This window comes from Pseudopipra pipra, chromosome 10, assembly GCF_036250125.1.
Source record: "Pseudopipra pipra isolate bDixPip1 chromosome 10, bDixPip1.hap1, whole genome shotgun sequence".
Taxonomy (NCBI): domain Eukaryota; kingdom Metazoa; phylum Chordata; class Aves; order Passeriformes; family Pipridae; genus Pseudopipra; species Pseudopipra pipra.
In genome coordinates this window covers 17,450,564-17,464,138 of record NC_087558.1, presented here as the reverse complement: position 1 = coordinate 17,464,138, position 13,575 = coordinate 17,450,564, and the positions used below count along the sequence as shown (strand labels likewise).

The 13,575-nt window shown below is 36.9% G+C and overlaps 1 protein-coding gene across 1 annotated transcript in view; it reads right to left on the bottom strand.

Moving 5' to 3' along the window:
* CUL3 (cullin 3) overlaps positions 1–13,575 on the bottom strand; it is a 56,810-nt gene that overhangs the window by 24,959 nt on the left and 18,276 nt on the right. Inside the window, exons 2-3 of the mRNA XM_064666527.1 lie at positions 11,072–11,269; positions 4,522–4,635 (exon numbers count right to left, since the gene is read on the bottom strand). Coding sequence (XP_064522597.1) covers positions 4,522–4,635; positions 11,072–11,269 — 312 coding nt within the window. The remainder of the gene's footprint in view (positions 1–4,521; positions 4,636–11,071; positions 11,270–13,575) is intronic.

Genomic DNA, 13,575 nt, shown 5'->3' with positions numbered 1-13,575 from the left:
TGCTAAACAGTGCCATCACAAAATAGTAACTGCACTAGAAACTCCTCTCAGTGTATCAGCATGCCTCTGTAGTAAGCCAGACCACTCTACAATACCCAAACCAGAGCAGCAACATTAACATTTCTGATACTGCTGATTTGCTCACCCTTGGTAACAGATCACATTTACTGTTTACTGGAAGCTCTCCCAATCCAAAAAAAGTAATCATAGAGAGAAAGCCCCAGTGGGGAACAGGTTTGACTGATGAGGCTACACACACTACTGCACAGCAATCACCTCCCACAGGGAGAAGCAGCGGGTTATTAAAGGTAAGAGTAACTTTTAGAAGACAAGGGTGGAGTTTCAGACAGCAATTATTCATAAACTACAGTCCTGCTTATACTGCAGAATTCTGATCTGAACTAAAGTTACCTACTGTAAAATATCACCAGCCACGTTTTGCCCATCTCTGCAAACTACCTGGATGGTGCAGCCTTCAGACACCCTTGACTATGTACATATAGTAAGTGTCTTTGATGCTAGTTCTGGAAATAAAAACAACAATTTCTCCCTTCTACCTTGTGTGTAAGGTATGGACAGTAAGAGACACATGCCCTGAGGTCAAAACTCACATATCCAATCTGTCAGTGCTGGCTTAAAAAAAAAGACACCATCTTTGTGCACAGCACGGATGAGAAGGGAATTCTCTGCCCCCTGAAAAATACACAGCTGTATTTGCAGGAGCAATTGTTCATTTCTGATGGTGTCTAACTGGCACTGCCCATATGCCTATAACACAGCCAGGGGTGTGACTGCTGCACTCACATACCTGAAATTGCTTTAAATTTAGCAAGTACAAGTAATAGAGAAGGAACACCACAGAATCCAGTTTAACCCAGTTTCCATTACACATTCTAAGAATTCTCACACTCAGTGTTGCTTGAAGACCAAACAACTGCACCTCCACTGCTACCATAACATACAGCAGTTAAATAAACCCACTGTGGACATGCTTACACTGCTGCTGTGAGGCTGAATTTCAGCTATGCCCAACTGTAGTGCATCACTTCACTGCTTCAACATGTACGTGCCTGACTCAGCAAAGATGCTACTTAGAACATGACTTGGGTGCTTTGGTGCCTCACTGCTCACTGCAGACAGTGCCATGAAGTTATGGAGAGAGTATTACATCTACTCTGGCACTGAGTATTGTAGCCTAAACATGCAAAGCAAAGGGAAGAGAGCTAGTGCTGTATCCTACAACATACACTGGAACTGCATAAACTTGAAATTCAGTCGTGGAAACTGGAATGTCTCAAAGTCACGACAAATCTTTACTGTGCAAAAGGTTACAAAACCTCACACTACACCTACAACAGACCTGAAACCAACAGACTTTCACCAGAGAGTATCACAAGAGACAAGGTAATTCAGTGCTTGTGGAAGAGGTTCTGCACATACAATGAAATCCTGCCATAAACCTCAAACAGCAAGTATTCTAGTCATTAAGTATCATAATGCAGAAACCCCAATGTGCAAAACTCATGCCTTTCTAAAAAAGATCTATTTGAATTTATTTTTATTTCAAAAGTAGCAAAATTAAATAGGGGAAAGAGATTAAGGTGTGTTGGAGAGGTGTTTGTTTTGACTTAAATCATATGACAGCCAACGGGTGAAACAAAGCTGGAAAACAAATGTGGCATTAAAACAGTTAGAGTTTAGTTTAAGATGTACAATCACTAGGCTGAGGTAAGAATTTAAGAGAGTAAGACCAGAATTCAATAGGATGTTAAATGTTTTACTTTCACTGATGTCACATGGTCTGTTGGGCAATAGGTACATTTCCTGAAAGTGATGGGTAATTGAGATGGTCTACAAAATAAGAGAAGGATTGGGTTATGCTTTACTTAAAAACATATGATAATTGCATATACTTCTCCTGGTAGAACACAAGCATATCAATTAACAGTGCCTGGTGACTGAGTTTATACACTGTTTGGCTTTTATAGATAAAATATTTTTCATGTCAGTTATAGTAGCTGTGCTTGAATAAAAACGTACAAACAACTTCTGACATAAGCATATCACTATAATCCTACATGTCACTCAGACTCAACATCATAAAGAACAAATCATTCCTTATTTTATGAAGTTCTTGAAAATTGTTTCTTTGAAGAGCAGTCAGGTCTCATCTTTCACAGGTGTCCCATCACTGTATGATTTTGTGGCACTAGCAGCCACAAAACTAATTTCCAAAATTCCATACTTTTGGGACGAACACATACTCAAGACTGGAAGCTTCCTGCTCTAAAGTCTCTTTTGAATGAAGTGAATTGTGTTTGACTCAAGATGACATCCCACTGACAAAGATGAAACTGCAAATCTTTGAAAATAATCCTATTTTGAACTATAGCTTATACTTTAATTTGTAATCAAAGCATGTATTTTCGATTGACAATTTGTCTTATGCCCTCCAAGTCAAAGAAAAGAAGGGAGTGTGCCCATTGCATCAGCTCCTTGCATTAGATAGTTCTATTATAACCCCATGTTACGTTACAGAGGTTTAACAAACAGACATCAGCACTCCTAAAGCTTGACAAGTTTATAAAAGCATTTTGGAAGAAAATTTTGTTGTATTTTTACTATTATACTATAAATATATTTTATTTTAGATGTGTTTTTTCTGTTTCTTTGGGTCTTACTTTGATACAAGGAAAAAAAAATCAATGGAAGTTGATTTTTGCACTCGTAGGAATGCTGCAGGTTTCCATCCCCCGAAATTTTGGTGGAAAAGAAAAGGCTGTCTGGATGTTTGAACAGCACTCACAAGCTTTAAACCAAAGCCAAGGCATTGCATTCTGAGTGCAAAAAATACTTGGTAAACTGGTAAACAGCTATCCTTTTCCCCCAGAAGTGGTAACTGCAGTATGTATCCCTTCCTCAAAGAGGGAGCCCTTTGGTCCTTAATATACTGGTCAACACACTGAAACAGGAAAAGCTGTTTCTCTGCCACTCTTTGAAGGATCAAAAATTTATTGATTTTAAGAGTAGGAGATAACATTGCATTATCCATTACCTTAGAGTATCCAGCACCTTCTGCACTGAAATAATATATAATATTTGGGTAAAACACAACAGCTACTCCCCTGGAAATCTCTGGATTCCATCTTCTAACATTTCTAAAAATTCACCACTAGCTTTGGTAGATTAATGTAATCCTTAACTATTCTTGAATTTGCCTAGTTGCATCTTGCAGCAATTGATTTGTATTTGTCCTTCACAAACAGATTAGAGATTCCAGGATTTCTCACAGCAAAGACAGTACGTCTTGAAAATAATCTCTCCATCTTCCTTTCAGTAAGATAAAAATACACAAATTGTTCAGTGTCACTTGAAGGCATTTTATCCAGCCCTCTAGATTTTTTGGTCTTTTCCCAACTGAAATAAAACAAAACCAACCCTCAACATGAAGGCCACTAAATCCATTAAAAAAATAACCACGTTATTAATTACTCCAAATTCTTTAATTTTTAGCAGCTTATTAACCAAAGGGGACTTCACAGCTAATACAAACATGGTCAATGTCATAGGGTGAGATCTTTAGCAGCTACAAGATGAGATCTTAACTCCAGTTTTTCAGCAGATAGAGAACAATTCCAGTTAATTACCATTTTTTACCAAAAAATTGCCATCATTGTCTGTCCTTCACTGTCTAATACTGCATAAAGTACTATCTTTAGTATGATATTTTGGCAAAAAATTATTTTATGTAAAAAACCCACAGAATCTCAACAAGTTTTTCTCTTCTTTGTCAAGTCAAAGCCTTTGGTTAGAAGCTAAGCAAAAATACTCTCCTGCATCCTAGAGCATGCCCACCACTATGGGAATTTAAATACATATCAACTACCTAAAGCATAACACAATCCAGAGACAAAAATGTTAGGCCTTCTCTCCAAAAAAAAAAGCCTTTTCTGTTTAATGTAGGTAAGAAATTGCAAGCCTGCAACCAGAGATCACATTCTCATCTCTGTACACCACAATCTTGTACCCAAGCTCTGTATGAACAGGAAAGGATTCAGTTGGAATTTAACATTCAAGGACACACACTGTACCAAAGTTATCCTCTTCAAATCCTTAACCTTAAAGAACAACTACATTGGAAGCCTGAGGAGACTTTATACCATCATGCTTTCTACAGTAAGAAAACACTGCTACATGAACTACAACATGCAAGCCACATCTATAACCTGCCAGAATGGGTCTGTCCAGCTTAGTTTTTAAGAACTACAAAGTTCAACCATTTTTCAGATTAATTTTTCAAGTGATAATGAGATAATCTAAAAGAAGAAACCAATTACATTTGGTCAAACACTTGTGCATACAAGAGTATTGCATGGGAAATTCAAAACAAGGGACAGAGAACAGTCTTGGGAAAAGGAGTGGTAAGCAAGCCTTGCTTTTTATCTCTCCATTTTATTTGTTTGGATTTATCAAAAGACAATTTACTGCACAGCTAAATGTGTGAAATAGCAGAATACCCACCATATACATCAGAATGTCTCTAATCATCACCATTGCTGTTTGATGATCGTTCCACGCTTGGTTTAGTGTTTGTAGAAAGTTGTTATTCAAGGAGTTTAACACATCTTCTCGCACCTGAAGCAAAAAAAATAATAGATTGCCATAAACTCAAGTCAGTTTCTCCTGCAGCATTTAAATCTTAACAAACTTAGCTTCAGGACAAATTTCCTTGCTCCTCTATGAACTTTTCTGTGGAAAAATATGACTTCACACATGTAAGAAAAATGAGACTAAAACCACGAAGAACAAAATAAACACAGGTATTAAATTTCAAAGGAATTCCTGAAATCTCAAATGTTAAAAGTATTTTTTTACAACTCTTCAAAGGTTTTATCTCCTATGTTATAGTGTTTAAAGTAATGCTAACTTTACTATCACAAGTAATTTCAGAATACAGGGTAGTAGCAGTCAATATTACAGGAACAAGTACAGGTGGAAAATTGGCCATGATGACATTTAGAGAGACAAGCTGAGACAGCACAAAGTTACAGCAAACAACCATCACTGGTAAAGACCAGACTTACACTGACAGTCCATACTCTCCAGCAATGAGAAAAAAAAGTCATCTTTGTTTATACAAATGTATTTGCTCATTTGATTCATCTGTCTCAACTTCAGACTTTATGCTTCTTTGCCACTACTACTCCTGCTAATAAAAAAAGAGCATCCAGTTTCATATTTTGATTTTATGCAGCAGTGCTCAAGCTTTAAACTCATGTAAAGGAGAAACCCATGGGAACATAAAAAAAATTATTCCAGAGTTAACAAAATGCAGGAATTGACTTTTGACATAACATGAAGAATATATTCTGCCCTCGTTGTAACCCAACAGAATGTATTCTCACATTTACAGATCTCACTTATGCTTGGGTGACTGCAAATTTCAGCACAGAGAATTCAAAGAGGAAAATAAAATGCACACAGCAAGCAGCCACAAACTGCACCAACATCACATGCAACCACCTGAGAGACTTCATTCTGTTAAAGTTTTATGCAGTTATTAGACCAAACCAGCATGACAAGGAAGTCTGTCTGCCACACTACTACATATACTCCATAAACTTAGATGAGCAAACCAGAGACAGAGCATGGCACATCACACAAACACAATGGTCTCTTCTCAAGAATCTCTGGAAGCTTATCCCAACAATATTCACCTTGTTCCTGAATCTAGGCAACACATGTATCTGTAGGTTGTTCAAAGCTTTCTGAAGTCTTCAAACACCCACTCTGCAGACCTGAGCAAGGCCTCTCCTTTTTACTTTTTGAAAACATAATATGCAGTTATAAGCACTGCTTAGCTGCCTCATTCTTTCTGATCATGACCATCATTTACCCTTTGGTCTCCCAAATGTGTGCTCTGTTAACATCCAATCTATGTAGTTTTTAGCCAAAACATAAATATGCATTAAAAACTTCAGCAGACATACCTGTGAAGAGTATGCAGAATCTCCCAGAACAAGAGAAACACACAATGACATGGTTGCTTTCACTTCTTTGGCCAGTATGCAATAACATCGAAAACATTATTTGGTAGATCACCCACACAGGTAAAATTTACCAAAGCATGATTAGCTTATAAGCACAGATAACCAGGGACATCTTAGCTATGCAAAGATGCAGAGTCAAACCACTACGATAGAATAAATGATTTGAAGTAAAAAAACCTGGATATCCACGCTCTTCTACAAGAGAAGACAGCCCTTCAGAGAAACAGCTGCTACTCTTCCAAAGCCTTAGGAAAATCTCAGTCTCAAAGATTTTTATCAGCAGAATGTTACTATGAATTAGTGAAGCTTGTAGTGATTTCTGTGACAATATTTGCAGCTATACAGTAAATTGGCAAGGGAAGCCAGTTTAAATAGGACTGTCCATATAAAGACTTACTTGAAAATAAATTAGCAGCTTCATAATCTATGTAAGGTCTTCTTATAGTTGCAAGGATGAAATCCAGTGTATAACTTCAGGCTCAACTGCATTTTGATACAGATCTTCAGGAAATACAGAACCCTCCCCCCAGTCTCTTAAGAATAGTTGGCAGAAGCTTTCAATACCTTTAAATAACTCTTTATCAAGTGTACACAAAGCAGACTTATGGCCTAGTATTTTCTCTCTTACAGTGCCTGGCCTGATGCAGCAGCACAAATAGTTCAATTATGTAACTTCCACTACTTGTAAGGACAGCCAGAACCTTCTATGGGGAGCAGCAGTAGAGAACAGCACTTTCTGAACTAAGGTCTCAAGCCTTCAAAACTTTTATTATGGAGTTTCTTTACCTTCTACAAAAATCCAAGTAGTCTAAAAGACCGTATTCTAAAATCTTAAGAGTCCCAAGTAAGTTAACAGATTAACTATGATTTTACCAGAAATGTCTGTTCATCCCTGCACCTGCTATGCTACTGCTGAAAGTAAAAAACCAATACTGAAGAATACTGATGATTCTGAACTCTTACTTTCTGACAATTCCCTCACATTCTTTTGCCCTCCATATAGTAGTAGACTTGCAAAAGATCATCTGAAAACATCATTAAGAAAATATAAAGGCAGATAACACTTCATACATTGTCAGTCAGGCTTACAGTACACCCTAATGCTCAATGGGTAATTCACCTCCTACACAACTTCTCGTGTCATTCCTCCCTATTCGTTGATGTTATGGAAATAATTTCAAATTCCCTGTAGGAGATGCCTCTCTTATCTCTCCCCTTCTCTCTGTGACACCACAATAGCAAATTCTAAAGCTTGCAAAGGATACCAGACACAACTGAGTCCCAGAGCAGACACGCTTCCTTCAGCCCACACCTTCTGCACCAGCACCCCACACAATTCCTTCTGCATTTAACACTGCCACAGTGACCAGCTCTGTGCCCTCCCTAAAAAACGCTTTCTTGCATGCTTGCCTGTATTATTATTCTGAAATAGCAGGTACTGTCCCTACCAAACTCCACCAGCTGTATCAATTCTGGCACAGCAGTAGAGATGTTTGGTAAGAGCAAGACATATTGCAGGACATGAGGATATCCCAAGCATCTCTTTCTTTTCAGAAATGCTCTAGTGTCTCCCCAAATGACCATATTTCAGTCCATTTAAGTTTAGGACAGTCCTTTACATCTCTGAATCTGATGTACACTGCACAGAAAAATCAACAAGACTGTACTGGGCTTGGCCAACAAATCAATGAATTCCTTTGTCACACACACACAGTTTATAGAATGCTTATGGTATGTTGCATGTCAGGGGTTTAGATTTCACTAGACTATGATGTGTGCTGTAAATTAAGCTCTGTTTTTAAAAAAACACTTAACATTTGTATCAAGAAGTAACAAATTAGATTTGAGAGCTGTGAAGGAAGACTGTCCACATCAAGTGGGCAAGAAAGGGAGAAATCAGTGAAGTACCTGATGCACAGGAATTAAATACTTGAATTAAGATGAAAGGTTTCAGTACTTTCAAAATTCAACTGTATTTTTAAATAGGTCTACTTGTACCCTACTTAAATAATCATGTCAATACACAGGTAAAGACAAGTTTTAGCATGTCCTTACCCTGTAGTAAAAACAGGGTAGTTCAGGACAGCTGACTCCTCTCAATGATGCAGAGTACCTGCCTTTCTATTGCCCTCATCATGCAGCCAGAACCTGGTGATTAGTACTTACAAGCCATTAGGGTGTGCGAGTTCAAAACCAAGCACACTTGACAGTAACTCCCTGGCAGGAATGTACTTTGTATTGATTCCATCTGCACCTATCATCTTATTTACAATTAAACAGGCTGTAAGGACAGTACACTGTATTATGTCCTGCTGTTGAGAAGTTAAATGCTTATAAGAAAAGTATTTGGTTTCTAATTAAAATGCTGAATAAGCACAACTTTCTTCTAATAGTTAAATAAGCATAAAGTGTAAACACAGCTCCTAACCATGTCTCACCAACAATACAAGCTTGTGCTTTCCAAGCTTTAAAGCTATTTTTAAAAACATCTGAACATACATGTTGCCTCTACCCAGTCTCTTCATCTATTCTAAATTAACCAGCATGACAGGAATACCACAGGAATGTAGCTTTTTTGTAAAAAGATAATCAGCAGATGTAGACAGCAAAGGACAATAACGTTTCAAGGATTCTAGCAATCTCAAATTTGGGTTTGGCTCCTCAGCAGTGCTCCCTGAATTGAGTGTAGTTCTTCAGTAAAAAAACTGACTCACTTCTGCACATTTTCATTTTTATAAAAGTTATGAAATTTAATGAACGTTTCAGTTGGCAAAATCTCCCTCTCCTAAATTCTAGCATTCACCACTGAGTCTCTGAGTTTACAAAGACTTGTGATGAGAGGATTTATTGTTAATTAGCTACTTAAAATTTAACAGAGAATTGCCCTTGGGAAGAGACAGTGAACAGAAAAGATTTCTCTAAAATTTCTGTGACAAAGTGTGAGGTTAAACAAAACCTTTTTTTTTTATCTATCTTACCACGAGTACTAATGGCACAAACATAAGATGTCATTATAGAACTGATCCTATTCTTAGTAAACAATGCACTATTTTTTCCATACTTCCATCTATAACTACCTCGACATAATATCCCCAAGTAAATACTCAAAAGGGACAAGGAGTAGCTTTGAGCCTACAGAAGTTTTCTTTTATTGTTCAGAAATTTTTGGCAGAAGTCACATTTTCTTTTTTTTTTTTTAAAGTCTTTTCCTTGGATTATTTAATTTATAGGACAGCATCATCAGAATAATTTAGCCTTTACAAAAATTAACTACTAAAACTCAGTAGTTAGACTTTTTATTTAAAAAAATCTTGGTCATCCATGTTTATGATACCTATACACATGGTTATAATTTGCTGAATCACATGACAGATCAGAATACTAGGTCACTGGAAAAGACTTTTTTTTAAAGCATCAAATATGATAGTATTAAGTGTCAGAAAGGCACTAGTCTACACTGCTATTTGTGCAGTCACCTCAGCCAGTGCAGTGAAAGCACAAACTCAGGATCTTCTGCTCTTTTGTTAGTTTTCCACAATCAGCACTTCAGAATAATTTATTTTGCAAATGGCTGATTTTTAATATGCAAAATAACTAGGAACTCAGATAAGAAGTTGCAGAATACCTAGTAACAAAGCAGCTCCCCTCAAATTAAACCAGGATAAACTAAAGCCTAGGAATAATAAAAATGTAGTGTCATATTATTACATAAAGACTGTAAACATAGGCATATACAAGGCACAAAAAGTCTCAGACATTTGCCACATTTTATATGAATAGTACAGATTATGCATGCACAGATTATGAAAACAGAAGAGTTTGAGAGTCACAGATGTGCTACAATTATAGAAAAGAGCCATAAATTATTCAGCCACTTCATACAGGATGTGTCCTCTCGTGCAACAGTAAAAAAGTCCACGTTAGAAGCAGTTTTAGACTATACTTGTTCAGAGCACACCTTTGAAACTAAGATTTTAGAAAGAAAATAACACATTTCTCATCCACAGCAGTAACTCCAGTCGGAATGTACAAAAAAACTTCTAAGAATTCTGCATTATTTAGACATAAACCTCCCATCCATTCCCTGTAATTCAGCCATAAATAATCATCCAACACACATGATGGTGAACAACTTTGCTTTTCAGATGTTGTAAAAACAGCCAGTATATGGGATCAGAATGGACATGTGTCTTTTTTCAAAGACAGGCAGATATGGAGCAAGGCAGGCATCTCTCCAGACTTGGAATTCCAATTATCCCTAAATATTACGTGGATTCCTAAAAAGTGAGTTTTAACTTCGTTCAATTACATACTTATTAAATCAATTCTAAACTTTTCTCTCAAAGACAGGAGAGGTGGTTCCATGGTTAAACGTGAGACCTAAAGAGTCCTTTTCTCTGATGACACATCTTCAGAAACAAGAAGTTTCTGCATGTCATTTTGACCAAGTTATATGGTTTTGCAAGGGCTAAAATGATAGAATACAGACTACTCAGGACTTTTGTTGTTGCTGAGCTGATGTTTTTGAACAGTGCCTACTGCCTCTTTAAATAGCATAATCCTACCACAACTCTCTCATTAACTTGTGAATTAGTTCATTAGCCCATAACAAACAGGTTCTTACACTGGTATTTATTTTGTTCCACAGATGAAAAAACTGACTTGAAAACAACCCAAAATTTGGCCTAAGAAAGTCATAAAATGCCACCAAAAAGGCCACAAACTTTTAAAAAAAAGATCCCCAGCTCTCAACAGTTATTCTTCAACAAAAGTTGTTTCCTGTTATACACTTTCACACACTTTCTATGGTCTGTCCTCCATTAGTAACTTACAAAAAACAGTACCTGGAACATGAAGTCATTTGAGCTGGGTGTTAGCTCCATGCTACTGTTTCTGAGAGAAGCTACACAATTGCAACACGAGACAACATTATAAAGTTAGATTTTTTTTTTGTCCTTTAAATAACTGTTCAGAATTCTTTCCTATAAGATACTTCCATTGTAATTAATAAAACGACAAACCTTGTTTATTAGATGCTCAGTGACCACTTCTCTTAGTCCAGTGTAGAGTTTTTCACCATGTTTATGTAACACCATTGTATATGCATTCCTATACAGCTCCTCAAAACTGAGACCGCTATTGTTCTTACGCTGGATCTCTTGGATTGCATTTTTCAGAAGATCCCAAATGCTGTTCACATATTTCTCATCCATAGTCATCTGTAAAAATAAAACAACATGTTATTGTTTAGAATCAAAAAAGAATACAGATAATAGAAGGTAATTGTTCTGCCACATCTGGTTGATTTTATTATCACAAGGTTTCTCAAACTTTATTAAAATAGTGTTTATGAAAATAGCAAGGATTTAAAGAAATAGTTACGGAAATTGTAATTTGTTAAAGTTTAATGCTTTTTCCTTTCAGAGCTGCAAATCCACAGAATCCAACTCCAGAGCCTTTTTAGGTGGAAAGGCAGGTATTCATGGACACAAGTTTCTTCCCTACTCTTCCTCCACACTGCTAACAATGGTGGATGGTTAACTCTCATCCCATACTACACATTACTTGGTGCCTCCTAAACTGTACTGCAACACTAATCTGCTTCACCAGACCCCAAATCAACCTGTATGGTAACAGATAACGTCTGACACAGGGTTAGCAAACTTAGTCATCTGCTTGATCCCACTAGGTGCTTCAAAATATGTCAGATAAAACAGTATCTGGGATTGCAAGTAAGTGTAGCAAAAAATTATCAGATGTCAGAATTGCTCAAAGTTCGTGAGTCAGTTTGGTTTAGTTTATACGAAAACAGGAACTGAGTTAGCATTTTACATGTAAAGAAAAAGGATGAAGAGTGAAGAGAAAAAAGCTGCTATTCCCACAGTTACTGTGGAAGAAGAAAATATCCCACACACCAATCTACCAATATCCCAGATAACAGTCTACCAATAACGTCAAAGTAGCCCTTAAATAAGAGCTAAAGTAGTGAAAGAGTAAAGAATAATGGTGTGACATTACAGAGGAAAATCATGAACAGGTGTAGTCTATCTCTTCTTCCCCTTCCACCCAAGAACCACTAATAGAAGAAAAATATAGAAAACTAGATTTGACTGCATTTGACTGCATTTGTAATCAAACACAATTATTAGCAGAACTTTTTTCATAACAAGTATATTTTTACATGTATTTTCAAGATATCATATCAACTTCTCCAGGCATTACAAATAAAAGTACAGCTCATGATAAAGAGAAGCCATTCATTGCCTTGGTAGGGAATGGGCTGCTGAACAAAATCAAAACAAGACACACAACACACAATCTTCCATCCTGCTTCTCTTCTGGAGTTTTGGTTAAATATAAAGATTTTCATGATAAAAATAACCCTATCACTACTTTTCCCACTTCTCTGATACCAGATCCACTAGACTACTCAACTCTATGTACCAAAAACTCGAGATATGGTGTTAGATATCCAAAAATTCTTAGCTCCCCATCTCCCAAAAGTAAAGCCTCAAAGTAGCAGAGGAATGGCGGATGGAACGTCATGTGTCCCTCCACACTTTTTGCCTATTCTGCTATGTGTAATACTGAAAGGTCAGTAATTCTGTTTTTAATTTGCATTTGCTACATTGGTGCCTCTTCAGGGAAATTATTTTCTAAAGCCTTCCTGAACCAGCAATTTTACAAGTACTGATAATGAAGGCAAGCATTTAGATTTGCAGACAGCAATCCAAGTAAAAGCTTTTCAGCCTTCTTTTCAAAAAAACGAGGTTTTGTTTTCAAACAAAGCATAGACTCAAACCAACACCTCCCAATGTCCTTTCCTCCCCTTGCTAATCAAGAATCTCCAAGCCAACACGACCTTTTTATCTCAACTGCAATTTAACTGCACACTGTATTTTAGAAAAGGTGTGATCTGTATAAACCTGGCAAATCACGGAGGTGTTACAGCACTGCTGCTTCTGGGCTGGTCACAGTGAACACCTCTGTGTGTTACAGATAAAGCAGCACTGTTGATAACTCAGATCTGTTCAGGAAAAAACTAAAAGTGAACTGTTTAATTCTTCTACTTTTAATCCAAATGCTATAAAAACAAAGGAAAGACTGTAATGTTATTTGCTCCAAACTCATTGAATACAAACATGAACATCGAGCTTTCTGCCACTTAACAATTGACACACCACAAGCTGCTCTGGTCTGGAAGCACAAGAAAGGTGCATAAAAGGTAATTTTAAGGAGTACACACCTCCATGGGATAAATATACAGAAATATTTGAAAAAGTATTATAAACTTATTACCTTTTAGGATTAAGCATGAAGGACTCTGCTTTTCAGTGCAGCTTCCTATTCTGCTGATGACTTAGATTAACATCTGTGAGGTTTTATGGGAACAGGTTTGCTCAAGTTCTAGGATATCAAGGATATCTAGGATATCTGAGCACTGTCTCCCAAAAAAGCTCTAGCACAGCTGGCTTGTTTGCAGCAGTGTTTTCTAACAAAGCAAAGACTCCTAACACTTTAAATA